The following is a 27947-nucleotide window of genomic DNA, read 5'->3' as shown; positions in this document are numbered from 1 at the left end:
GGCCTGCGGGGATGGCTAGCTGGCCATATTTCTTTACAGGGCTTCTAAGGGGCCGCTGGCCCTCCAGTCTACTGGGGCACCAGTGTCATGAGGGGAGGGGCCCCTCTCCTCCTCTGGGTCGGGAGCCGGCTCTCACTCTTGCCCAGCTGAGCAGTAGAAATTCCCCCCCATGAAGGCTGGGACTCCCTTCTCTGGGCAGCTGGCAGGGAGACGTCCCTGTCATTGAGAAAAAGCTTTCACCAGTGACCAGTGTCAGCCCCCTCCCCACTGCACATAAGGGTCAGTTGTGAGGAAGGCCCTTCCCCTCTTGGAGTAGGGAGGCAAAGATACAGAATTCCTCCTCTACCTCTCCCCTCCATCTTGTGGGGTCTGGCTGAGTCCTTCTGCCCCCTCCCACTTCACCTCACTGCCCGGGGGGTAAGTGTGACCCTTCTGCCTTCCTTCCCCCAGCCCGGGGAGGCAGTGGACTGTTACCCGAAGGCATTTCAATGCCCCCCTTAGCAATGGTGGCTGCCCCCCCTGCAACTGGCATCTGCTTGGTACTGGCCTCATTGCTCAGCCTTCAGCCGACCCCGCCCTGGGCAGTGCTGTGTGTCTTCAGACACACTGAGGTGGGGAGGCTGGGAGCGGACAAGCCAGAGGACAGACTGCAGCCCAGGGCTTCGTCCTCCTCCAGAATCTCAGGACTTTTCGGGGGTCTGATTCACGAATTTTAGCTGGTTGGGCAGGCGATCCTGTCGTATCCCTACCCCCCTGCACCTCCAACGCCCCCCCGCCATGGGGTGTCTATGAATAACTGCAGCTCCCTGAGCTGTCCCATGGGGGTGCTGAATGAGCCTGGGCTGCCTCAACCCCCATCCCCAGCACGGACTCCCAAAGCCCCAGCCCTTCAGCCAGCGGGGCCTGGGGCCAGAGTGACACTCGGTGCCTGGCCCACCCTGGCCTATCTCCTCCTGCCCCTGGGGATCTCTCTCCCCCTCCCCTGTGACGCCCTGTGCCTCGCCAGGTGAAGCTGGCCTTCTCGCAGGACCAGGCCCTGCCGGGCTCAGAGCTCCAGCTGCGGGTGCAGGCTGCCCCCGGGTCCCTGTGCGCCGTCCGCGCCGTGGATCAGAGCGTGCTGCTCATGAAGCCCGAGGCCGAGCTCAGCATCCACACGGTGAGTCCAGAGCCGCTCGGCTGCTCGCCCGGCCCCTCACCCGGCCCCTCCCGACGAGTCCTCCCCCCTCGCAGGGAGGGGCGATGCACGGCTGCTGGGGGACACCCCTCAAGGCCACCTCTCCCCGGTCTGGGGGCTGCTCCCATGGCACTTAACAGCCCCTAACTCTGGGGGGGCCCCCGCTTGCCTTGCCTGTTCTCCCATCAGCCCTTGCAGTGCCCCCCTACCAGCACCCCCTCACCCCGGCTCTGGCTGGGAACATGGAGCTCGGAGCTGAGATAATGGCCGGGGTAACTGGAGCTCACTCTCCAGGGCAGAGCTGGTCCCCAGCTGGCCCCCATGTACAGCAGGGGACAACTGGCCAGGTGTATTGTGGGAGTTGTCCCTTCCCCGGGTGGATACGGAATCGCACTCGGCCCATCGCTGGTGCCTACTGTCCAGGGGCTCACGGGCTCTGCACATGGTGAGTAGCGGCACCTGCCCTCCCCCTGCCCCAGGTTCTCCCAGGGTGTTGGGAGCCATGGGTCCCTCTCCTAGGGTTGGGGGGTGGAGGTGCAGGGACAGACGCCCACCTGGGGGATAGGGATGGGGGATGGGCAGGGTGGGGGGAGGTGTCCAGGCTAGAGATGAGGCTGGGGTGAGAGCGAAGGTTTGTGGGGTGATGTGTTAGTGGGAGGAGGGGCAGGAGCTGGCTCTGGGGTAGCTCGTGTCTTGGTTTCATGGCTGATGTTGTCTGTGTTTGTCTTTAGGTCTATAACCTGCTCCCCGATTTTCCCCAAGGAGGCTATCCTGACGCAGTGCAAGAGCCTGAGTCATGTGATGATCCTACCCGGCCTCAAACTCCAGTTCATCACTGCCGCGCCTTAGGTGACCAGTGGAGGTGTCGCAGATGGACTATCAGCTGGACTCCCCCTCGGCATGACGCTTACAGCCTGTTTAAGGTAGGGTTGGGCCTGGCCAGGCCTCACACTCCTCTGTAGCTTGAAAGGACTAAACTGGCTCCGATGTGGCCAGAGCTGCTGGCATCCAGGGGCGAATCCCACCAAATGGTCCAGCCTGTTCTAGTGAATCCCCAGAGATGCTCCTAGCAAACTCAGGCCTGGGATACACCTCCCCAGCCACCTTCAGACACGGCCCAGGCCCTGGGACAAATCCCTGGCGTATCCAGGGAGCGGGAACGCCCCATACCGCCCCACTCCTGGACACAGGGGTATTACCTGCAGGGCTGGCAGCGCCACGTCTACTTACGGTTCTCTGGCACTTCCCGTTAGAAGTTTTCAGAGACTCATAGAGTCATAGACTTTAAGGTCAGAAGGGACCATTATGATCATCTAGTCTGACCTCCTGCACAACGCAAGCCACAGAATCTCACCCACTAACTTCTGTAACAAACCCCTGACCTATGTCTGAGTTATTTAAGTCCTCAAATCGTGGTTTAAAGACTTCAAGGTGCAGAGAATCCTCCAGCAAGTGACCCGTTCCCCACGCTGCAGAGGAAGGCGAAAACCCCTCAGGGCCTCTGCCAATCTGCCCTGGGGAAAAATTCCTTCCCAACCCCAAATATGGTGCCAGTCATTATGGGGACAAATGGTTATGAAAACCAATACCCCAGTAAAAGAAAAAAGTTCTCCTTATCCCAAAGGATCAAGCCCCAGGCCCAGGTCAATATACAAATCAGATCTTACCCACAAATCACACTGTTGCCAATCCTTTAGAATCTAAAATCTAAAGGTTTATTCATAAAAGGAAAAAGATATAGATGAGAGTTAGAAGTGGTTAAATGGAATCAATTACATACAGTAATGACAAAGTTCTTGGTTTAGGCTTGTAGCAGTGATAGAATAAACTGCAGGTTTAAAATCAAGTCTCTGGAGTACATCCACAGCTGGGATGGGTCATTCAGTCCTTTGTGTAGAGCAGGGGTAGGCAACCTTTCAGAAGTGGTGTGCCGAGTCTTCATTTATTCAATCTAATTTAAGATTTCGCGTGCCGGTAACACATTTTAACGTTTTTAGAAGGTCTCTTTCTATAAGTCTATATTATATAACTAAACTATTGTATGTAAAGTAAACAAGGTTTTCAAAATGTTTAAAAAGCATCATTTAAAATTAAATTAAAATGCTGATCTTAGGCCACCAGCCTGCTCAGCTCGCTGCCAGCCTGGGGTTCTGTTCACCTAGGCCGGCAGCGGGCTGAGCAGGGCCTATGACCGGGACCCCAGACCTGGGGGGGGGGTGTTTCAGGGATCAGGGCAGAAGGCTGGGGTGTGTGTAGGGGTTCAGGGATCAGGGCAGAGGGCTGGGGTGTGTGCGGGGTGCAGGGCAGAAGGCTGGGTGGGGGGGGCATTCAAGGGTCAGGGCAGAGGGCTGTGGGTGTGGGGGTTCAAGGATCAGGTCAGAGGGCTGGGGGGGTGCAGGGCAGAAGGCCGGGTGTGTGTTGGGGTGTGGGGGGTTCAGGGCAGAGGGCTGGGTGTGTGGAGGAGTTCAAGAGTCAGGGCAGAGGGCTGGGGCTGTGGGAGTGCAGGGCAGAAGGCTGGGTGTGGTGAGGAGTTCAAGGGTCAGGGCAGAGGGATGGGGCTGTGGGTGTGCAGGGCAGAAGGCTGGGTGTGTGTTGGGGTGTGGGGGTGCAGGGCAGAGGGCTGGGTGTGGGGAGGAGTTCAAGGGTCAGGGCAGAGGGCTGGGGGTATGGGGGTGCAGGGCAGAAGGCTGGGTGTGGGGAGGGGTTCAAAGGTCAGGGCAGAGGGCTGGGGGAGTGGGTGGTGCAGGGCAGAAGGCTGAGTGGGGGGGGTTCAGGGCAGAGGGCTGGGAGAGTGGGGGGTGCAGGGCAGAAGGCTGGGTGTGGGGGGGGGTTCAGGGCAGAGGGCTGGGAGAGTGGGGGGTGCAGGGCAGAAGGCTGGGTGTGTGTTGGGGTGGGGGGTTCAGCTCATGGGGGTGCTCCCAGCCCCCTGCCCTGAGCGGCTTATGGCAGGGGACTGGGAGGGATATGCCCTGTTCCACCCCCTTCCCCCAGGCTCTGTCCCTACCTCTCTCTGCCTCCTCTAGGGAGCTGTGTACACGCTTCTGCTCTTCCCCCTCCCCCTTGCTAGGGCCATCAGCTGATTGGCGCAGGGTGGAGAGGAGGAGGGGCCGGAAAGCACCAGGCTGGGGGAAGAAGCGGGGGAGGAGGGAAGCTTGGCTGCCGCAGAACCAAGCTTCTGCCTCCTGCCCCCGCAGGGCAGAGCAGTGGGAGGGGGGGCTGAGTGGGGCGGGGGGCCGGGACCGCAGAAGGGAGCTGCGCGCCACTCAGAATCGGCTCGCGTGCCGTGTTTGGCACGCGTGCCGTAGGTTGCCGACACCTGGTGGAGAGCTTCAGTTTGTAGCGAAGTCCCTCCAGAGGTAAGAAGCAGGATTGAAGACAAGATGTAAATGAGGCATCAGCCTTTTATAGTCCTTTCCAGGTGTAAGAACACCTCTTTGTCCTTACTGTGGAAAATTACAGCAAAATGGAGTCTGGAGTCACATGGGCCAGTCCCTGCATACTATTCGGAGTTGCAAGGCGTTGCAAGGCCTTCTCTCAATGGGTCAATTGTATAGCTGATGGTCCTTAATGGGCCATCAAGCAGGCTAGGCAGAGCTAACACCAACTTCTCTGGGATATCTCCCAGAAGCATAGCATAAGTTTGAAATACAGACAGTATAGAGCCAATATTCATAACTTCAACTACAAAACTGATACACACATATAGACAGCATAATTATAACCAGCAAACCCTAACCTTGTCTTAGACACCTCATTTGACCCCCTTTATACAAGATTTGGTGCCACTACAGGACTTTGGTTGCAACCGTGTTCTATATGGTCCCAGATTATGTCAATAACGTCACAGGCATATTTACCACTAATAATCAAAGATCAATTAATTGCCAAAATTACACTATCCCACCATACCATCCCCTCCATAAACTTATCAAGCTTAGTCTTGAAGCCAGATATGTGTTTTGACCCCTCTACTCCCCTTGGAAGGCTGTTCCAGAACTTCACTCCTCTAATGTTCTTGTAACTTTGTCAGACTGAAATGGTTGGTGTTGAAATTTCCCCTGCCAGGGGTCGGCCTCAGGCTGAACTTTCTGAGGCATTTCAGCTAACACAGCTCAGCAGTTGCTCAGAAGGGGAGGTGGGGAAAATACTCGGTTTTCCCATGATAAAATGAAGCTGTTTAATTGAAAAGAAGAACAGGAGTACTTGTGGCACCTTAGAGACTAACAAATTTATTAGAGCATAAGCTTTCGTGGACTACAGCCCACTTCTTCGGATGCATATAGAATGGAACATATATTGAGGAGATATATATACACACATACAGAGAGCATAAACAGGTGGGAGTTGTCTTACCAACTCTGAGAGGCCAATTAATTAAGAGGAAAAAAAACTTTTGAAGTGATAATCAAGATAGCCCAGTACAGACAGTTTGATAAGAAGTGTGAGCATACTTACAAGGGGAGATAGATTCAATGTTTTTAATGGCTCAGCCATTCCCAGTCCTTATTCAAACCGGAGTTGATTGTGTCTAGTTTGCATATCAATTCCAGCTCAGCAGTCTCTCGTTGGAGTCTGTTTTTGAAGTTTTTCTGTTGTAATATAGCCACCCGCAGGTCTGTCACTGAATGACCAGACAGGTTAAAGTGTTCTCCCACTGGTTTTTGAGTATTTTGATTCCTGATGTCAGATTTGTGTCCATTAATTCTTTTGCGTAGAGACTGTCCGGTTTGGCCAATGTACATGGCAGAGGGGCATTGCTGGCACATGATGGCATATATCACATTGGTAGATGTGCAGGTGAACGAGCCCCTGATGGTATGGCTGATGTGATTAGGTCCTATGATGATGTCACTTGAATAGATATGTGGACAGAGTTGGCATCGGGGTTTGTTACAAGGATAGGTTCCTGGGTTAGTGGTTTTGTTCAGTGATGTGTGGTTGCTGGTGAGTATTTGCTTTAGGTTGGGGGGTTGTCTGTAAGCGAGGACAGGTCTGTCTCCCAAGATCTGTGAGAGTAAAGGATCATCTTTCAGGATAGGTTGTAGATCTCTGATGATGCTGGAGAGGTTTTAGTTGGGGGCTGAAAGTGACAGCTAGTGGTGTTCTGTTATTTTCTTTGTTGGGCCTGTCTTGTAGGAGGTGACTTCTGGGTACTCGTCTGGCTCTGTCAATCTGTTTTTTCACTTCAGCAGGTGGGTATTGTAGTTTTAAGAATGCTTGATAGAGATCTTGTAGGTGCTTGTCTCTATCCGAGGGATTGGAGCAAATGCGGTTATATCTCAGAGCTTGGCTGTAGACAATGGATCGTTTGGTGTGTCCTGGATGGAAGCTGGAGGCATGTAGGTAAGTGTAGCGGTCAGTAGGTTTCCGGTATAGGGTGGTATTTATGTGACCATCGCTTATTAGCACAGTAGTGTCCAGGAAATGGACCACTTGTGTGGATTGATCTAGGCTGAGGTTGATGGTGGGATGGAAATTATTGAAGTCATGGTGAAATTCCTCAAGGGCTTCTTTTCCATGGGTCCAGATGATGAAGATGTCATCAATGTAGCGCAAGTAGAGTAGGGGCGTTAGGGGACGAGAGCTAAGGAAGCATTGTTCTAAGTCAGCCATAAAAATGTTGGCATATTGTGGGGCCATGCGGGTACCCATAGCAGTGCCACTGACTTGAAGGTATATATTGTCCCCAAATGTGAAATAGTTGTGGGTGAGGACAAAATCACAAAGTTCAGCCACCAGGTTAGCTGTGACATTATCAGGGATACTGTTCCGGATAGCTTGTAGTCCATCTTTGTGTGGAATATTGGTGTAGAGGGCTTCTACGTCCATAGTGGCCAGGATGGTGTTTTCTGGAAGATCACCGATGGATTGTAGTTTCCTCAGGAAGTCAGTGGTGTCTCGAAGATAGCTGGGAGTGCTGGTAGCGTAGGGTCTGAGGAGAGAGTCTACATAACCAGACAAGCCTGATGTTAGGGTGCCAATGCCTGAGATGATGGGGCGTCCAGGATATCCAGGTTTATGGATCTTGGGTAGCAAATAGAATACCCCTGGTCGGGGTTCTAGGCATGTGTCTGTACAGATTTGTACCTGTGCTTTGTCAGGGAGTTTTTTTAGCAGATGGTGTAGTTTCTTTAGGTAATCCTCAGTGGGATCAGAGGATAATGGCCTGTAGAATGTGGTGTTAGAGAGCTGTCTAGCAGCCTCTTGGTCATATTCCAATTTATTCATGATGACGACAGCACCTCCTTTGTCAGCCTTTTTGATTATGATGTCAGGGTTGTTTCTGAGGCTGTAGATGGCGTTGTGTTCAGCATTGCTGAGGTTATGTGGCAAGTGATGTTGCTTTTCCACAATTTCAGCCTTTGCACGGTGACGGAAGCAATCTATGTAGAAATCTAGTCTGTTGTTTCGACCGTCCGGAGGAGTCCACGCAGAATCCTTTTTTTTGTAGTGCTGGTAGGGAGGATTCTGTGGGTTAGTATGCTGTTCAGAGGTATGTTGGAAATATTCTTTGAGTCGGAGACGTCGAAAGTAGGATTCTAGGTCACCGCAGAACTGTATCATATTCATGGGTCTGGAGGGACAAAAGGAGAGGCCCCAAGATAGGACAGACTCTTCTGCTGGGCTAAGAGTATAGCTGGAAAGATTAACAATATTGCTGGGTGGGTTAAGGGAACTACTGTTGTGGCTGCTTGTGGCATGTAGCAGTTTAGATAGTTTAGTGTCCTTTTTCCTTTGTAGAGAGGCAAAGTTTGTCTTGTAAATGGCTTGTCTAGTTTTTGTAAAGTCTATCCATGAGGAAGTTTGTGTGGAAGGTTGGTTTCTTATGAGAGTATCCAGTTCTGAGAGCTCATTCTTAATCTTTCCCTGTTTGCTGTATAGGATGCTGATCAGGTGGTTTCGCAGTTTCTTTGAGAGTGTGTGACACAGTCTCTCAGCATAGTCTGTGTGATATGTAGATTGTAATGGATTTTTTACCTTTAGTCCTTTTGGTATGATGTCCATCTGCTTGCATTTGGAAAGGAAGATGATGTCTGTCTGTATCTGTACGAGTTTTTTCATGAGGTTGATGGATTTCCACTCCATACGGCTAAATGCAGTGCCTTGCATAATGACAGGTTTCAGAGTAGCAGCCGTGTTAGTCTGTATCCGCAAAAAGAAGAACAGGAGTACTTGTGGCATCTTAGAGACTAACAAATTTATTAGAGCATAAGCTTTCATGGACTACAACCCACTTCTTCGGATGCATATAGAATGGAACATATATTGAGGAGATATATATATACACACATACAGAGAGCATAAATGTTTAATTGAGAAGCTCCCTGCCTCGGAGCAGAGACTTGACCCTTGGCCAGGAGGTCTCCCTGGGGTCAGGGAGGTGCCCTTTGTCTTTCCCATGACTTGCAGCCCCATTTGGCTGAATAGGAAGTCCCTGGGAATGGCAGGACCCACATGCCCAGCAGAGACTTGGAATTTGGTAGCATTATTCTGCGAGGAATCCCTCTGCACCGCGCCTGCTCCATCCCCTCCTACGTGCCGACCGGCCTGTGCGTGCCTTCACCACAGAGCGAATGAGCCTGCTCCCCGGGGCCACAGGGGCAGAGCAGGATTTTCCTGAAATGGCTCCTCCCGGCCAGCAGGACCTGCGGTGCCCCTGGGTGTGGGAACGGAGCATCCGGAGATGGTGCCTCTGGTGCTCCCAGTGCTCCCCTGCCGGTCCCAGGCAGCCTGAAGGAGGAAGAAGCCACCTGAGTGAAATATGCAGAGGGGACAAGGAGGGGGTGGGAGGATGGGCGCAGATGGGGCAAGGAGGGGGTGGGAGATGGGTGCGGAGGGGACAAGGAGGGGGTGGGGGGATGGGTGCGGAGGAGGTGGGGGTGATGGTATCTTGCCCCGCCAGAGGGAGGGATGGACGACGTCCTCCCAAAGCCCTCAGGGGACTGGGACTCAGGAGACGGGGGCTCTGTCCCAGCTGGGGGCTGCTCTGAGTGATGGCAGCCTCCCCAGGGCCTGGGAGCCCAGTCAGACGCCATAGTGGAATGGGCCGGAACCCACCCTCCCACCGCCAGCAGCCCCGTACAGTGAGCGTGCTGCCCATGGCACCCAGCACCGCGCGCACCGCGGCATCTAGGGGCTGCCCAGTGGCCAAGTCACTCCCCAGAACTGTTCCCCAGGCGGGCGGGGGCGTTGGGTTCTGGGCACCAGGGGACCAGACAGATGCTGCCGCGAGGGGAGCTCGGGGAGCGCGGCCGGCCCCATGGGTGGGTGCTGCACATTGCAGGGGGGCAGCAGCTCTGCTCGAGCGGAGGTTGAGTGTCTCTGGCTGTTTAAAGAGGAGTGTCTGAGTGCTCTGACAGCCACAGCCTGGCCTGAGATGTGCTGTGCCTCATGGCAGGACAGGGTGGGGCTAGTGGGCCACATGAGGGGTCATTTGAGTGGGAGGCCCAAGATACAGCCCCCCTCATAAAATGGGTTTACACGACCACCGGGTTATCATCATGCTGTTTGCCCTGATGGGGAGGGGGGGTAACCTGAACTGAGCCCAGAGAGTGGGAGGCGCGTGTGCAGCCAGGCTGGGGCTCCGTGGAGCCAGCGGGTTTGCAGGCAGTCTGGTGTCACAGTGACCGAGCTCTGCAGCGGCTCCGTTGGGCAGTTTTGCCTGATACCGAAATCTGGGGTTGAGGGCGACGTTTTCAAGGGCTGTAAGAGCCACGTGCAGACGCTGCCGTTCCTGCAGAGGGTTGCCAAGGAAACGAGCATCGAGCAGAGGGAAGAACAAAGCCTCCAGCACCCAATTAGGAGAATCCAAGCAGGCGGCTCAGGGCTGGACGGCAGCAGACTGGACCCTTTGAGGTTCATGGGCCCCTCTCCTCCTGTGGCAGGCACAGCTCTGTGTGATGGGATCCCCGGTACACCCTGGAACTGGGATACTACTGTGCCCCCTTCACTCTCCAGCCTGGGCTATCTCTCACAGAGCTTTGCTAGTGACAAGCAGCAAACCCCTCCAGGCTCTGTGATCACTCAGCACAACAGCATGTGGAGCCCCCCACCCAGCTAGATTGCATGAATGCTCCCCGAGCCGCATATGAATCACACAGAGAAAGGCACCAGCCAATCTCCCAAGCCCCCCGCCTTGCACCCCGGAACTGTACCATCTGTCCATTTATTCTTTTACGTAGAAACTGTCCAGTTTGGCCAATGTACATGGCAGAGAGACTTGTTGGCACATGATGGCATATATATATCGATTTAAGTGATTATAAGTGGTAGGCACAAAAGGTCAGAGATAGCTACCAAAGAAAATAAAAGGTAAGTGCACAATCTAAATCTTAAACCTTATTACACTTGGCAGTATTTGGATCAAGCAGTTTTCTCACCCCACTAGAGGTTACGGTTCTTAACACACAGGCTTCCCCTTTTAAGCCTGGGACCAGTCTCCTCAGTTGAAGTCTTTGTCCTCCCAGTGTTCTTGTTGCTTCCAGCGTAGGTGGGGGAGGAGAAAGGCCAAAGTATGATGCCACAGTCCCCTATTTTAGCAGCTCCTGATGCTTTTTCCTCTGTCGTCCTTCTCACCCAGGATGCGGCTTTGAAAATTCTCACCAATACCAACACCAAGAAGCCCTGTGAACCTGAACGCTTTATAACACGTCGTGCTGTCCTAACCTCGGCTGTCGGGCGGGGCCCCGCATTGTCCTCACTAGGTCAGTGGACTGGGCACTTCCATCTCTCTTGATCAGCAATTCCAAATGCCCTCTCTGCCGTCTGAGCGGAGACGGCACTGTGGGCTCATAGATCGGGCCTGGAACCTGGGTTCTGATCCTGGGTGGGGATTCTCCATTGTTCTCAGTGGGGCCAGGGTGGGAGGGTTCTCCAGTGTTCTCAGTGGGAGTTGGGCACACGTGATCATCTGACTCTTCCAATTCAGCTCTGCTCCTCCCCCTTCAGCTGGAGGCTCTTTGAGGCAGGGCCTGCAGCTGCCTGTGGAGGGACGGTACCCGACCTCCTGCGGGCACCACCCCAATACACATGCTAATCACACTGTGCCAAGTGGTGGTGACCGCGGCATTGCCCGGTTCCTTGCCTGTCTCTCTTTGACTCCAGCCCAGATACGCTCGCTTCACACAGAGACCGATGGCTTTTCTAGCTCCAGCCCCACGTGCTGCCCTAGGATCTGAGAATCAAGCTCGGTGTTATGGAAGCGATCACATGGGGTCCTGCAATGCCCACTCGTGCTCGGTGGTTGCACTGAGCCTCCCTAGGCCTCCATGTCCCAGCTGCTCAGTGTGGCTAATGATTTGACCTGCCTGGCTAGCAGCTCTTTGTGAAGGGCTCTGGGAGTGCAACGTACCCTTAACGCTGCTTGGGGCAGAGCTGGGACTGCGCTCAGGACTCCCTGGCTCCCGCCCATGTGCTGAATCATAGGACTGGAAGGGACCTTGAGAGGTCTCTAGGCCAGTCCCCGGCACTCGTGGCAGGACTAAGGATTAACTAGACCATCCCTGACAGGTGTTTGTCTAACCTGCTCTTAAAAGTCTCCAATGATGGAGATTCCACAACCTCCCTAGGCAATTTATTCCAGTGCTTAACCACCCTGAGAGGAAATTTTTCCTAACGTCCAACCTAAACCTCCCTTGCTGCAATTTAAGCCCATTGCTTCTTGTCCTATCCTCAGAGGTTAAGAAGAACAATTTTTCTCCCTCCTCCTTGTAACAACCTTTTATGTACTTGAAAACTGTTATCATGTCCCCTCTCAGTCTTCCCTTTTCCAGACTAAACAAACCCAATTTTTTCAATCTTCCCTCATAGCTCATGTTTTCTAGATCTGTAATAATTTTTGTTGCTCTTCTCAGGACTTTCTCCAATTTCTCCATATCTTTCCTGAAATATGGCGCCCAGAACTGGACACAATACTCCAGTTGAGGCCTAATCAGCGCGGAGTAGAGCGGAAGAATTACTTCTTGTGTCTTACTTACAACTCTCCTGCTAATACATCCCAGAATGATGTTCACTTCTTTTGGAACAGTGTTACACTGTTGACTCATATTTAGCTTGTGGTCCACTATGACCCTCCAGATCCCTTTCTGCAGTACTCCTTCCTGGCAGTCATTTCCCATTTTGTGTGTGTGCAACTGATTGGTCCTTCCTAAGTGGAGTACTTTGCATTTGTCCTTATTGAATTTCATCCCATTTACTTCAGACCATTTCTTCAGTTTGTCCAGATCATTTTGAATTATAATCCTGTCCTCCAAAGCACTTGCAACCCCTCCCAGCTTGGTATTGTCCAGAAACTTTATAAGTGTACTCTCTATGCCATTATCTAAATCATTGACAAAGATATTGAACAGAACAGAACCCAGGACTGATCCTTGCAGGACCCCACTCATTATGCCCTTCCAGCATGACTGTGAACCACTGATAACTACTCTCTGGGAACGGTTTTCCAACCAGTTATGCACCCACCTTATAGTAGCTCCATCTAGGTTGCATTTCCCTAGTTTGTTTATGAGAAGGTCATGTGAGACAGCTTTACAAAAGTCAAGATATAACACATCTCCTGCTTCCCACCTATCCACAAGGCTTGTTACCCTGTAAAAGAAAGCTATCAGGTAGGTTTGACATGTTTGTTCTTGACAGATCCACGCTGACTGTTACTTATCACCTTATTATCTTCTAGGTATTTGCAAATTGATTGCTTAATTATTTGCCCCATTATCTCTCCGGGTACAGAAGTTAAGCTGACTGGCCTGTAACTCCCTGGGTTGTCCTTATTTCCCTTTTTATAGATGGGCAAATATCATGCCATTTTCCAGTCTTCTGGAATCTCTCCTGTCTCCCATGACTTTTCAAAGATAATCGCTAATGACTCAGATATCTCCTCAGTCAGCTCCTTGAATATTCTGGGATGCATTTCATCAGGCCCTGGTGACTTGAAGACATCTAACTTGTCTAAGTAATTTTTAACTTGTTCTTTTCCTATTTTAGCCTCTGATCCTACCTCATTTTCACTGGTGTTCACTATGTTAGACATCCAATCACCACCAACCTTCTTGGTGAAAACTGAAACAAAGACATCATTAAGCACCTCTGCCATTTCCACATTTTCTGTTATTGTTTTTCCCCCTACTAGTGTGTGCTGCATCTAGGGCACCCACAGCCTGATCCCGCTCCAGCCCCAGCCCTGCCACTGGCTGCTCCCAGTTCAGGTCACATCTGGGCAGGGGTCAGTGCCACATCCAGTCCCTGCAATGTCCCCAAATATTGAGACTTTACAGGTGCAAACACACGTCAATCATCGCCTAGATTTGCCCCCAATACAGTGTGGGGTTCCCTCAACCCCCTTTGCATCTTTTCTAGTCATGGCCCCTAAGAACGTGGAGGCAGGTGTGGATATTGCAGCAGGGACCCCAGTGAGCAATGCCCGGCCCGTGCCGGAACCCAGCACCCAGGAGGAGCCAGCGCCACGTGCGTATTTCCCAGAGACGTGGCTGTGGGACCTGGTGCCTGTGGGGTGAGTGAGGAGCTGTCACAGACCGTCCCTGCGGAGCGGCCTCCAGGCCAGACCCTCAAAAGCAGCAGCTCCCAGAGGCGGTGCACTGGCTGGGGGAGGGCTGGCTGCCCGCGTGGGGCTGGTTCCTGTGCCCTGTTGCCAGCGGAGAGGAACCCAGTACAGCAACAGGGAATAACAAGCCCCCAGGCTCGTGGGATTCGTCTCTTTACAGATATAATGAACCCGCAGAGCGGGGGAGAGGGCTGGGAACCCAGGTAGCACCGAGACCCTGCGACTCGCCAGCAGAGCGGGGTTCGCGCCAGCCCCTCCCTGCATCCCGTCGCGGTCGGCAGGGGGTTTATCATCCTGGCCCCATTGCCCTTTGTGGTGTTTTCATTCCCATGTGGTGCCTGGAAGCTCCAACGCTGAGAACATGGGAGGGGAATGAACCCCCGGGAGGGGGCCATGCAGGGTGGCACATGGGGTAGAAGTGGGAGGGGCAGGGGATCCCGAGCAGGGGGAATTCAGGCTGACACCCAGGAATAGCCCCCTGACAGGGAGACGCGTCTGGCTGCGGAAGGGGGGATCCCCATCCCGTGGGACATTGAGCCCAGCCCGGAGAGTCCCGGGGCAGGGAAGGATCCTGCGCTAGCTGGCGTGGGCGGAGGAGGGGAAGAGAGGGGGGCACTGACAGCTCTTCCCCTCTCTGCTGTCCGGGATTGACCTGTTTCTGTGCCACCGGCCCAGGGCCCCAGCCCAGCGGAGGGTCGGGCAGGGACGTCTCCGGTGGCCGTGCCCGTGGGCACTTCCCACGGGGCGGCCACGTGTCTGATGCTCTGTTTGTGTCCGTCCCGGCCCAGCGAGGGGGGCTCCAAGGACATCCCAGTCTCAGTGCCCGACACCATCACAGAGTGGAAAGCTGGGATGTTCTGCACGGCGGAAGTGGGCTTTGGCCTCTCGCCCATGGCCACCTTCACAGCCTTCAAACCCTTCTTTGTGGAGCTGGCCTTGCCGTACTCTGTGATCCAGGGAGAGGCCTTCGCCCTAAAGGCCACCGTCTTCAACTACCTGCGGCAGTGCATCAAGGTGAGTGCCGCCCGGGGCTGAGCTGCTGGGGCCGGTGACCTGGGGCTGGGGAGCTGGGCAGCGGCGCAGGCCGGCGAGTGACACCGGCAGTCACTGGCTGTGACCCTGTGACCACTGGGGTCAGCACATCGCGGTGAGGGGACCTGAGCCCCAGAGGGGTCATGTCTCGGCTGGAGCTGCGCGTATGAGCGCGTCCCCCACAGCCATAAGGGGGCTCTCGTGTTGGCCCCACAGGTGCGAGTGACGCTGGCCGAGTCTGTGCAGTTCCAGGTGCAGGCAGGCGAGGACGGCGCCTACACCAGCTGCCTCTGTGCAGACGAAGAGAAAACCTTCCAGTGGGAGGTGACGGCGAGCAGCCTGGGTAAGGGGCGCTGGGGGCTCTGTGCCGGAGGGGAGGGACAGGGAAGGGGTGGGGGGCTCTGCACAGTGGGGGGGGGAGAGAAGGGGTGCTGGAGCTTTTGCACTAGGGAAGCAGGTAGGGGTCTTTGGAGGCTCTGCATGGGGGGACAGATGGGTAAGGGGCATTGGAGGCTCTGTGCTGGGAGTGACGAGGAGGGCGCAGAACAGGGTCTCTGAGGGCTTGGTGACTAGGGGAAGGGGAGGGGATGGGAAGAACTGTGGGGTGTGGAGGAGTTGAAACCCCAGCAGAGAAACCCCTTACAGCCTACTCACCATTTCCCCCAGTCACCACTTCCCTCCGTCCTTCCCTTCCGGCCTTCTCTCTCTTTTCTCCCCCTGTCAAGGCTGAATCCCCACTCTGGCACGCCGAGTGCAGAAGTGGGGCCCACAAGGATTCTAAACATTAATACTGGCCACTCCGGGCTTCTATTAAACTCCCAAGGTTACAGCTTTTCCCTGACCTTAGCTTGGTAAATGCTGCCACCACCCAAATGCAAAAAGACCCCTTGGACCCAGGAAGGAGCACTTGGGAATTCCTCCCTGTGGGGTACCCTCAAGCCCTTTCACACACACCCCTCCGGGGAAGAGGTGAGAAAGAAAACAAAGGAAATTAGCTGTGGCTACCAGCTAATCAAACAACATGCACAAACCTCTTAGGACACCAAAAATCCAATCCTGTTCATTAAAAAAGTAAATTTTATTAAAAACAAAGAGGAAGAAATACATCTGGAACTTCGGCTTTTGCTAGATTTTAAAAGAGCAATTCCAAAAATTAAGCACCCAAAATAGCTTTCTTGGGGCTTCAGCTTAAAGGTTACAAGCAAACAAAAGCATCTGGGGTTAGCACAGAGGAGTCCACAAGCCCTTTTCTTTACCTGGGGGACTTTTTTAACCCTTACAGGTAAAGCAACCAGAGAACAGCTACCAAGAGGGATTTTACAGCTAACTGGCTGGCTGGGTGTCCATCAAAGGGAGCCACACACTTTATTTATCACACGCCCCCCAAATCACTGCCGGTGCCGGCCAGCCTGGTTTAGGATGGGATTTCTTCCTGGAGGTTTAGGAAACAGAGTTAATAAGATACATGTACCTCTAATGTCACTAATATGAAGAACCAAACAGTACTTTTTACATTTCAAGGACTACAATGACTTAGAATGCAGGGACATTTTTACCTGGCTGATTTTGGGAAACCTTCCCAGGAGAGTGCATCAGCCACTTTGTTAGAGGCTCCTGAAATGTGTTGTATTTTAAAATTAAAGTCCTGAAGAGCTAAAGTCCACTGACGAAATATTTTGTTAGTTTCTGTGACTGAGTGAAGCCACTTCAGTGCAGCATGGTCCGTCTGCAGGTGGAACTGCCATCCCCGAATCATAGAATATTAGGGTTGGAAGAGACCTCAGGAGGTCAGCTAGTCCAACCCCCTGCTCAAAGCAGGACCAACACCAACTAAATCATCCCAGCCAGGGCTTTGTCAAGCCAGGCCTTAAAAACCTCTAAGGATGGAGATTCCACCACCTTCCTAGGTAACCCATTCCAGTGCTTCACCACCCTCCTAGTGAAATAGTGTTTCCTAATATCCAACCTAAACCTCCCCCACTGCAACTTGAGACCATTGCATCTTGTTCTGTCATCTGCCACCATGAGAACAGCCGAGCTCCATCCTCTTTGGAACCCCCCTTCAGGTAGTTGAAGGCTGCTATCGAATCCCCCCATACACGCCAAATGTATGGGCGTAGGTTCTCCAGAGCATACACAATGGCGTAACATTCTTTTTCTGAGACTGACCAGTGACTTTCCCACTCAGAAAGTTTTTTGCTGTAGTGTGGTACAAATCATCGGTAATACCTGGCCAAGCCCAAGAAGGATTGGACCTGCTTCTTTGACTTAGGGACAGGCCAATTTTGGATAGCATTTACCTTAGCCTGTAGGAGTTGATAGTACCTTGACCCACCTGGTGTTCAAGGTATGTTACCCTGTTTAGGCCTATTGGACACTTTTTGGCCTTTACGGTAAATCCTGCCTCCCTTATGCGCTGGAAGACAGCCTGAGGGTGTTCCAGGTGTTCTGCCCATGAATCTGAGAATATAGCCACATCGTTAAGGTAGGCAACTACAAATTCCCCAAATCCAGCCAGCAAGTTATCTACCAAACTCTGGAAGGTGGCGGGTGCATTTCACAGTCCGAAAGGGAGCACATTAAATTCATACAGCCCTACGTGGGTGATGAAGGCTGACCTTTCCTTGGCTGGGTCATCTAGCGGCACTTGCCAGTACCCCTTACTTAAGTCTAAGGTGGAGATGAACTGGGAACATCCCAGTTTCTCCAACAGCTCATCTGTGCGTGGCATTGGATAGTTTTCTGGGCGAGTTATAGCATTTAGCTTACGGTAGTCTACACAAAAGCAGATTTCTCCATCTGGTTTGGGAACCAGAACCACTGGAGATGCCCATGCACTCTCAGAGGGGCGGATTACACCCCTCTGTAACATGTCCTTGAGCTCCCTTTCTATTGTGGTTTTGGCTTAAGGAGCCATCCAGTAGGGGGAGGGATAGCTCAGTGGTTTGAGCATTGGCCTGCTAAACCCAGGGTTGTGAGTTCAATCCTTGAGGGGGCCATTTAGGGATCTGGGGCAAAAATAATCTGTCAGGGATGGTACTTGGTCCTGCTATGAAGGCAGGGGACTGGACTCGATGACCTTTCAAGGTCCCTTCCAGTTCTAGATTTCTATTATTCTAATTGGGCGAGCATCACCTGTGTCAATGGTGTGGTACACCTGTTCTGTCTGTCCTGGAGTGGCTGAAAACATTGGCGTGAAGCTGGTGCACAGCTCCTGGATTTGCTGTCGCTGCTTATCCCCAAGGGTCATGGAGAGGCTCACCTCTTCTATGCCACCATTGCTTTTCCCTTTATAGTAGACTCCTTCAGGCCACTCAGCGTCATCTCTCTCCTGGGCTGTAAACTGGAGAACTTTGATTTCTCTGGAATAAAAGGGCTTTAGAGAATTACCATGGTATACTTTAGGTTTTAGGGTAGGGTCTGGGAACACTAGGAGGTAATTAACAGCTCCCAGGCGCTCTCAGACCATAAATAGCCCCTCCCACAGTGCTTCCATCTTATTGGCCTGGAGCGCTTTCAGGACCATGACTTGGTCACCTACTCTGAAGGAACGCTCTCTGGCATGTTTATCATACCAGGCCTTTTGCTCTTGTTGAGCATCTTGTAGGTTTTCTCGAGCAAGGGCTAGAGAGTCCTTGAGGGTGATTTGCAGGTTGGTTACAAAGTCCAAAATGTTAGTTCCTGGAGAAGATGTAACCCCCTCCCATTCCTGCTTCACCACCTGTAACGGCCCCATAACTTTGTGGCCATAAATGAGTTCAAAGGGTGAAAGTCCCAAACTGGGAGGTGGTACAGCCCTGCAAGCAAAGAGTAACTGCTGCAACACATTGGAGTGCTCATTCACGAATTTACGTATCATGGCCCCCAAAGTCCATGAAACTTCTCCACTAGGCCATTCGTTTGATGGTGGTAAGGGGTGGCAACCAAGTGGTTCACCCCATGAGCTTCCCAAAGAGGTTTCATGGTCCCTGCCAGGAAGTCAATTCCTGAATCTGTAAGGATGTCAGAGTGCCAACCTACTCTGGCAACGATGTCTGCCAATGCCTGGCTCACGCTTTTAGCCCTAGTGTTGCTTAGAGCTACTGCTTCCGGCCATCGGGTGGCAAAATCCATGAAAGTCAGTATGTACAGCTTTCCTCTGGGTGTCTTCTTAGGGAAAGGACCCAGAATATCCACAGCTACGCGCTGAAATGGGACCTCAATTATGGGGAGGGCTGGAGAGGGGCCTTGACCTGGACTTGGGGCTTTCCCACCCTCTGGCACACCTCACAAGACCAGACATAGGTAGAAAAGTCCTTGCCCATCCCCTCCCAGTGGAATGACTTCCTCAAATGGTCCTTGGTCCTGTTCACCCCAGCATGGCCACTAGGGTGATCGTGGGCTAAGCTCAAGAGCTTTTCCCTATACTTAGTTGGAACTACCAACTGTCTCTGAAGATGTCAGTCCTCCTTGTGCCCACCAGAAAGGGTCTCCTTCTATAACAAACCTGGACCTGTTAGAAGAGCTGAGAGGCGGTGGGTCACTCCGTGCTGCCGTCCCAGCTCCCTTGAGTCTCTCATCTGCTTCCCGCTCTGCCTGGAACTGCTCCCTTGAGGCTGGAGACATTAGTTCCTCACTGGGTGGTGGACCTGGGCTTGTTCCCACTGGAAGCGATGCAGGTGATGGGGTTGTTTCTGTTGACTGTGAACCGCTCTCCACTGGTGCACTAGGTGGTATTTCAGGCTCCGGTTGAGCCTCTTGCACCGGTTTAGCTGCTGCTGCAGGTGCAGGCTCTGTGGCACCCTTTGGTGCTGGCTCCCCTGACTCTGGTGGGGTTGCAGGCACGGGCTCTGGTGCTGACTGCTCCGCCAGTTCTGATCCTGGGGCTGGTTCTGCCTGGGTCCCAGGAACTGAATTTACAACTACTGCCATAGACTCTGGTCTGGGGTCTGGTTCCACCACCTCTGGCTGGGTCCCTGTAGGAGGCTCAGGAATGGAGTTAGGTGTGGAGGCCTGTTTAGCCTGGCTGCGGGTGACCATCCCCACCCTTTTTGTTAGCCTCACGTGGTTGGCTAAGTCTTCTCCCAGCAGCATGGGAACGGGATAATCGTCATAGACTGCAAAAGTCCGTATTCCTGACCAGCCCTTCTACTGGACAGGCAACCTGGCTGTAGGCAAGTTAGAAGAGTTGGCCTTAAAGGGTTGCACCGTCACTTGGGCCTCTGGGTCGCTGAATTTAGGGTCCACCAGGGATTGGCGGATAGCTGACACCTGTGCGCCAGTGTCTCTCCACACAGTAATCTTCCTCTCGCCCACACTCACAGTTTCCCTTTACTCTGGGGGTATCTGCGAGACATCTGGGCCTCAAGGTTTTTGGTGGGACTCCGGGGTGATGAGTTGTAGTCGGCTGGTGCTCTTGGGGCAGTTGGCCTTCACATGCCCCAGCTTATTACATTTAAACATCACCCAGCCGACTGTGGGCTGGGGCGAGGCGGGTGGTTGGAGAGTGGGGTGGTGGGACAAGAGGGCATCGGGGGTCTCCCTGGCTGTGTGGAGGGCTCCTCCTTGTGAGGTGGGGCCTTGGGCTAACTCCGATGGTGGGGTGTTGTCTCTGGTTGTCCCTTCTGGTATCCCACCAACTGCTACTAGCTTTCTTCTTCTCCGCCACCTCCATCCATTTGGTTCCGATCCCCCCACCTCAATTACAGTTTTGGGCTTCCCATCTAGGAAGTACCTTTCTATTTCCTCAGGAACACCCTCTAAGAACTGCTCCATTTGCATTAGGAGAGATAGATCTTCCAGAGATTTAACACTTGCTCCTGATATCCAGGCATCCCAATTTTTTTACAATGTGGTAGGCGTGTCAGGAAAATGCCATGTCTGGTTTCCACCTTAGGGCTCTGAACCGCCGACAGGGATGCTCAGGTGTTAGCCCCATTCTAATTCTAGCCTTTTGTTTAAAAATTTTGTACTCGTTCATGTGTTCTTTAGGCATTTCAGCTGCCACCTCTGCTAAGGGTCCACTGAGTTGCGGTCTCAGCTCCACCATATACTGATCTATAGGGGAGTTGTACCCAAGGCAGGCCCTTTTGAAATTTTCTAGGAAGGCCTCTGTATCATCCCCTACCTTGTATGTGGGGAATTTCTTGGAATGGGGAACGGTACCTGGAGAAGGACTGTTAGGGTTACATGGTGGACCCAGCTTAGCCCTTTCCAGCTCTAAGCACTTCAGCTCTAACTCTGCCTCCAAGCGCTTTGCCTGTCTCCTCTCCTCCGCTTCCAACTCCAAGCACTTCACCTCTCTTTTGTCCTCTGCTTCCAAGCGCATCATCTGTAGGAAGAAATCCCTGTCTTCCGCAGTCAAAACTCGGTCTGGGTTAAGGGCATCCCTCTAGCTTTGCACCTGGATCTCGGTCGAGGGAGGGCTGACCCTTCCCTTCTGGGAAGTTCCCGGTCCCCCATCCCCTCCCTTCATTTCCGTCATGGAGCTGGATGTCTGGGCTTGATCTGGGTCTGTCTTCTCCGTGGCGAGCCGCCTTAGGTAGACTGGTTGCTCTAGGGTTTTCGTGCCCGACCTCAACCTTCTGCACTGGGCTGCCCTACTCTAGCCTAACTATTTCATTGCCACGAAGTTAGAAAAAAAAAAAAAGTTGGACTCCCTGTCTTTGCAGGCTAATCCTTTGGCGTGCCTGTTCCTCCTCAGACAGCAAAGAAAAGAAAAGAAGCCAAAAGGAAAAATGAGTCCTTTTAAAATCCTGAGGTCTGTGCTTCTGGTTCAAAATGATCCCACTGCTCTGCCACCATGTCAAAGCTGAATCCCCACTCTGGCACGCCGAGTGCAGAAGTGGGGCCCACAAGGATTCTAAAAGTTAATACTGGTAACTGCAGGCTTGTATCAAACTCCCAAGGTTACAGCTTTTCCCTGACCTTAGCTTGGTAAACGCTGCCACCACCCAAATGCAAAAAAAACCCTTTGAACCCAGGAAGGAACACTTGGGAATTCCTCCCTGTGGGGTACCCTCAAGTCCTTTCACACCCCTCCGGGGAAGAGCTGAGAAAGAAAACAAAGGAAATTAGCTGTGGCTACCAGCTGATCAAACCACATACACAAACCTCTTAGGACACCAAAAATCCAATCCTGTTCTTAAAAAAGGTAAATTTTATTAAAAACAAAAAGGAAGAAAATACATCTGGAACTTCGGCTTTTGCTAGTTTTTAAAAGAGCAATTCCAAAAATTAAGCACCCAAAATAGCTTTCTTGGGGCTTCAGCTTAAAGGTTACAAGCAAGCAAAAGCATCTGGGGTTAGCACAGAGGAGTCCACAAGCCTTAAAAAAATAAACAGAAAAAACCTAATTGCGTCTTTCTAAACATTCCTAATTTACTTACACATTTGGGGGGGTTCAAATCAGTATTTCCAGGTACAATCTGATGATTTCTCAGACCTGGCTTAGAGCTGCTCATAGCGTAGTCATGGTCCTGCCTTTGCTCTGTTCCCCCCTCTCCGGAGTCGGAGAACAACCACAGACACACAGGGAAGCTTCCTTCCCAATTTTAAAAAGTTCTAGCCTTCCCATTGGCTCTTTTGGTCAGGTGACCTTTTCTTTACCTGGGGGACTTTTTTAACCCTTACAGGTAAAGCAACCAGAGAACAGCCACCAAGAGGGATTTTACATCCAACTGGCTGGCTGGGTGTCCTTCAAAGGGAGCTGTCCCCCCTTCAGTTATCACACCCCCACTCTCTCTCTCCATTTTCTTTCTTTTTCTGCTTTTCTCTCCCTTCTTCACCACCCTCTCCCCTCCCCCTTCCACTATCCTCCCCTCACTCAGACCCGGGGTCCTGTCTCCTTCGGGCAGGGCCGTTGGTCTGTCTAATGGGGGCATCTCCCGCCTTGCTCGGCAGGGGAGGTGAACGTCACCGTCAGCACCGAGGCTCTGCGCACCGAGGAGCTGTGCGGCACAGAGGTGGCCGTGATGCTGGCCCAGGGCCGAGTGGACACCGTGATAAAGCCCCTGCTGGTCCAGGTCAGTGTCTGGTCGGGGCCTCTGGGCAGAGCAGAGGGAGATCCGGGGCCTGGGTCTCACCCTCTGGGGGCCATGGGCCGAGTCTGCACTTGTGATTGTTCTTTGTCCTGCCACAGAAAATAATACCCCAGCACCGTGCCATCCGCGTCCCAGACCCTGACCTGCACTGCCCCGTCACACGACCCCGTCCCAGCGAGATCAGGGAGCTGGCGGGAGAGTCCTGGGGCAGACAGAGATGGGGTTAGCCCCAAGGGGGGTGGCTGAGTGTGACACATGGGAGAGCTCGAGGGGGCGGAGGGAACTAGCAGAGGGAAGCTCCGCGCTGAAGAGGAAGAAGCCGCGAGATCTGCTGGGCTGGGAACAGTCTCCCCGGGGAAGGGACGGGAGCCCCATCGCTGGGGCGCTGAGAGCTGGATGTGCCCGAGCCCCACAGCACGGGCTGTAGGGGATGATCCTGCCCTGGCTAGGGGCACTGGCTGACCCAGCAGGCCCTGTCAGGCTGTGACGTGCACGGTCCCTTCTCCTGACCTTCTGTCTGATGCTCCTTCCCCACAGCCGGGGGGGATCCTGGAGGAGAAGGCGCACAGCTCCCTGCTCTGCCAGGAAGGTAGGATCCCAGCGCCTGTGCGGGGCTCAGTGGGTGTCACTAACACGGGGAGTCTCTTGGCTGCGGCACGTCAGTGATGGCTGAGCCGCTGGATGGCCCAGCTAGGGGCACAGGAGCCGCCAGGCCGGACCGGACCAGGGGGCATCCAGGCCAATGTCCTGCCTGGGACAGGGTCCAGGCCCAGCTGCCCGGGGAAGATGCACCCCCTAGTGGGCAGTTATGGAACCGTCTGCCATGGGCCGAAGGCTCGAGAACGTCCGGCTCCTGCTCCCGAGTCTCACTGGGCCCCTGTTGCACCAGCTCCTCTTCCCTGCAGCCTGGGCCCGTGTGTACGATGCTCCCTGCAGAGCTCGTCACACCAGCTCTCTGAGGCCAGGAGAGGGACGGACTCCCACGGGCAGGACCCTCCGCTGAGAACCCCCAACCCTCGCCCTCACGGGCACGTATGTGCCACGGCGGGGGGAGCTTGGGGTTGAGAGAGGGGCTGTGACTGGGCGAGAGCCCCAGATGGTGAGGAATGGAGGGAACTGATTGGCTGGAGGCAGGGGCAGGTGCCAACGGGCCTTTAAGGGTGTGTCTTTGCCTTTGTGTTACACAGCCTCCGAAGAAATCTCCTTACAGCTGCCTGCGAACGTCCTGGCGGGGTCCGAGCGGGCCTATGTGACTGTCCATGGTAAGGAATTCTCCTGCCCCATCCCTGCCAGGGCACGGTGCCCTTCTCCAGCCAGCCCGTCTGTGACCCAGCGCTCTGATCAGAGAGGCTGGGGCATCACGGCTGGAAAAGACCAATGAGATCTTGTGGGTATCTGGGGCCAGGGCAGGACTGGTCCCTGCAGTCTGTGCTCCAGGGCCTCGTCCCCAGTGAGGGCAATAGACTCCTGCGGTGATGCCATGAAGCTGTGCCAGGACATTGGCATCTTGGCTATTCATCACCAAATATTGGACGAATGGACTATAAGGAGGATAGAAAGCTGGCTAGATTGTTGGGCTCAACGGGTAGTTATCAACAGCTCAATGTCTAGTTGGCATCCAGTATGAGGTGGAGTGCCCCAGGGGTCAGTCCTCAGGCCAGTTTTGTTCAACATCTTTATTAATGATCTGGATCATGGGATGGATTGGACCCTCAGCACGTTCATGGATGACACTAAGCTGTGGGGAGAGGTAGATGCACTCGAGGGTAGGGATAGGGTCCAGAGTGACCTAGACAAATTGGAGGATTGGGCCAAAAGAAATCTGAGGTTCAACAAGGACAAGTGCAGAGTCCTGCACTAAGGATGGAATGATCCCATGCACCGCTAGAGGCTGGGGACCGACTGGCTAAGCGGCAGTTCTGCAGAAAAGGACCTGGGGATTACAGTGGACGAGAAGCTGGATATGATTCAGCAGTGTCCCCTTGTTGCCAAGAAGGCCAATGGCATATTGGGCTGCATTAGTAAGAGCATTCCCAGCAGATCGAGGGAAGTGATTATTCCCCTCTATTCGGCACTGGTGAGGCCACGTCTGGAGTATTTTGTCCAGTTTTGGGCCCCCCACTACAGAAAGGATGTGGACAAATTGGAGAGTCCAGCAGAGGGCAACGAAAATGATCAGGGGGCTGGGGCACATGACTTATGAGGAGAGGCTGAGGGAACTGGGCTTATTTAGTCTGCAGAGGAGAAGAGTGTGTATGTGGGGGGGGGGGACTTGATTGCAGCCTTCAACTACCTGAAGGGGGGTTCCAATGAGCATGGAGCTCAGCTGTTCTCAGTGGTGGCAGATGACAGAACAAGGAGCAATGGTCTCAAGTTGCAGTGGGGGAGGTCTAGATTGGATATTAGGAAACACTTTTTCACTAGGAGGGTGGTGAAGCACTGGAATGGGTTATCTAGGGAGGTGGAGGAATCGCCATCCTTAGAGGTTTTTAAGGCCCGGCTTGACAAAGCCCTGGCTGAGATGATTTAGTTGGGGATTGGTCCTGCTTTGAGCAGGGGGTTGGACTAGATGACCTCCTGAGGTCTCTTCCAACCCTAATATTCTATGATTCTATCCATGTAACCCCACCCAGCCTGAATCAAACTGGGGTCTCTGGGCCCCTGCGTGCCAGGGCTCTACAGAAATGGTGTTAGGGACAGGGCAGCTGTTGTGCAGCCTGGTAATTCTCTGCTCCCCCAACTCCCTTGGTGCCTGGAGACATAATGGCCACGGCTCTGCAGAACATAGACCGCCTGCTGGACATGTCCGATGATGATGGAGAGGAGAACATGGTCTGGTTCGCTCCCAACATCTACACTCAACAGTACCTGGAGAAGACAGGGCAGCTGAGCCCGGAGATCAGAGACAAGGCCCAGGGATTCCTCCGGAGAGGTGAGTGTCCTCCCGCCTCTCCACTCCAAGGGCATGGCGGGGCCATGCGAGGGCCCTGTCCATGCCACCTCTGGGGCCCAGGCTCCAATCCAGACCCAGATCAGGGCCCTGGCTGGCTCTGGGGATCAGGGAATTAGATCCTTGGCCTTTCCTCTCTGGGGCACCAATTCTGAGGCCCAGGACATAAGGACTGTTTGACTCAGGGTTCAGGAAATGGGAGAGGAGCCCTTTCCCCTCTAGGGGGCGCTGGTTGGGATCCGGCCCCAGGTCGGAGCGCTGGAGGGTTTGGAGGATCAGGGCCCTATTCAGCCTTAACTCTGTCCCCCTATTCAAACAGACCCCTGGAATCTCTGAGTCTCAGTGTCATGGGGAAGGGGAGGGCTAGCGGGCCCCACGGGGCGCAGGTGGGGATGGATTCTAGCCCCTGGGGGTGAGCGGATCCAGGACTCGCTGTCTCTCTCCCGTCCCCGCAGGCTACCAGCGCGAGCTGCTCTACAAACACAACGATGGCTCTTACAGCGCCTTTAGGAAGAGCAACGCCACGGGCAACACCTGGTGAGGGGCCGCACGGCACGGGCGAGTCAGGGCTCTGGGTTGGCAGGGCCTACCGGGCTGCAGCCTGACCCCCAGCCCCACTGCTATTCCATTCCTGCTCCCCACACAGCTCTGCCCCACTTACTCACTCCAAACTCCCACCCCATTCCCGTCCTGGGCTCCCCTGACAGCTCTGCTCACCCCCCACAATGCTCACCCCCAGTCCCGTCCCCCACGCACCTCCCTCCTGGCCCGCAGCATCTCCTGCAGATTGTCCCTCTCACGGGGTCTCTCCCCACCCAGGCTGACGGCCTTCGTTCTCAAGTCCTTTGGCCAGGCCAGATCCTACATCTCCATAGACGAGAAGCACCTAGAGGACGCCCTAAGGTGGCTACAGCGCCACCAGCGGAAGACCGGCTGCTTCCGCAGTGTGGGGAAGCTGTTGAACAAGGCCCTGCAGGTGGAAGGCTGGGGGGATGGGTTGATGGGATGGGGGAGGAGGGGACAAGCTGGGGAAGGGGGTGCGGGCCTCTCATGGCAGCTGGTTGTTGTGACCTGTTTCGGTTTGGGGGATTTCCTTGGGTTTTTAGCAATGGCTGAATGGCTGGAACGGCCGGGGCAGCGGGTTATTGCACCGAACGAGGGAGCAGCCCTGGCCCAGCCCCCGCTGGCTCCTGCACAGCCCGGTCTCCCCGCGGGCACTGAGCAGACCCCGCACTCATTGCCTGGCATGGAGAACCTGAGGGGCAGGGCTCAGCCCAGCCCTCAAGTCATGTGACTCCCACAACTCCCCATGCAGCTCAGTCAGAAGGGCGGTCACGGTGCATCATGGGAGATGTAGTCTGAAGGAGCCAAGTCCATGGAGGAATGGGGGAACGAGGCCGGTGCAGCTGAATGTTCAACGGGTTCACAGTGGAAGGTTTCGGTTCAGGTTGCCAACCCGAGAGGCTGCGATTTGGGCCCCGCCGACCCACAGCAGAATGTTGCGTTTCTATTTTCCCAACAGAAATCGAAATGTTTCAGCAAAAGTAACGTTTTCCCACAGAGTTCTGGTTTTGTGGAAAGTGCATCGACTCTCGAGAAATCATTTCAGCAGGAAATTCCCATCCAGCTCGATTCCTGCCACTGCCCTGGAGTTTGCAGGGAACTGGGACTTTACAGGAGGGGCTGGGGCTGTACCGGCCGTTTAGCAGCTAGAGGGGGGAGACAAAACTTAGGCAAAGTCCAGATTCCCGCACGGGGGGACTATTTAATGAGCAGGAACTCGCCCAGCGAGGGGCGAATCCCTCAGCCTCTGCAGAAACGGCCCCTGGTCTTCACAGGAAATCTGGCAAATGTCAGTTCAAACCAACTTCCCAGCCTCTGGTTCCAGGGGGGCTCAGATAGGGTTTTATACTTGGAGTCCAGTTCTGCCATTGTTAGACGACTTTCCCTTCATCCTCTCCCCTGGTTCTTGTGACGCAGACAGAGAGCAGATGAGCAGAACTCTGAAGTGCAGGCAATGCGATGGTTATGGGGTTAGTTTCCAGCAAGCATGTGTCTCATAACTCTGACACCTCAGAGCCTTGTTTCCAAATGTCCCATCCCCACCTTCTCAGCAGGCGTATTTATACCTGAAAGGCAGGCCCACAGTCCCACCCCTTACAAGTTATGGTCATGTTCCCTTTTGGGGGGTTGTGTGTCTAGGGTCTT

The 27947-nt window shown here is 53.8% G+C and overlaps 1 protein-coding gene across 1 annotated transcript in view; it reads left to right on the top strand.

Annotated features, from left to right (window-relative positions):
- Window positions 1-27947, top strand: part of LOC128829283 (alpha-2-macroglobulin-like protein 1) — a 59426-nt gene that overhangs the window by 8712 nt on the left and 22767 nt on the right. Inside the window, exons 6-17 of the mRNA XM_054014630.1 lie at window positions 1007-1156; window positions 1906-2097; window positions 10755-10878; window positions 13532-13685; window positions 14525-14750; window positions 14985-15111; window positions 22650-22771; window positions 23327-23378; window positions 23977-24051; window positions 25548-25721; window positions 26195-26276; window positions 26559-26715. Coding sequence (XP_053870605.1) covers window positions 1007-1156; window positions 1906-2097; window positions 10755-10878; window positions 13532-13685; window positions 14525-14750; window positions 14985-15111; window positions 22650-22771; window positions 23327-23378; window positions 23977-24051; window positions 25548-25721; window positions 26195-26276; window positions 26559-26715 — 1635 coding nt within the window. The remainder of the gene's footprint in view (window positions 1-1006; window positions 1157-1905; window positions 2098-10754; window positions 10879-13531; window positions 13686-14524; window positions 14751-14984; window positions 15112-22649; window positions 22772-23326; window positions 23379-23976; window positions 24052-25547; window positions 25722-26194; window positions 26277-26558; window positions 26716-27947) is intronic.

This window comes from Malaclemys terrapin, chromosome 25 (assembly GCF_027887155.1).
Source record: "Malaclemys terrapin pileata isolate rMalTer1 chromosome 25, rMalTer1.hap1, whole genome shotgun sequence".
Lineage (NCBI taxonomy): Eukaryota > Metazoa > Chordata > Testudines > Emydidae > Malaclemys > Malaclemys terrapin.
Note: the sequence above shows the minus strand (reverse complement) of the source record. Positions and strands in the feature narration are given on the sequence as shown.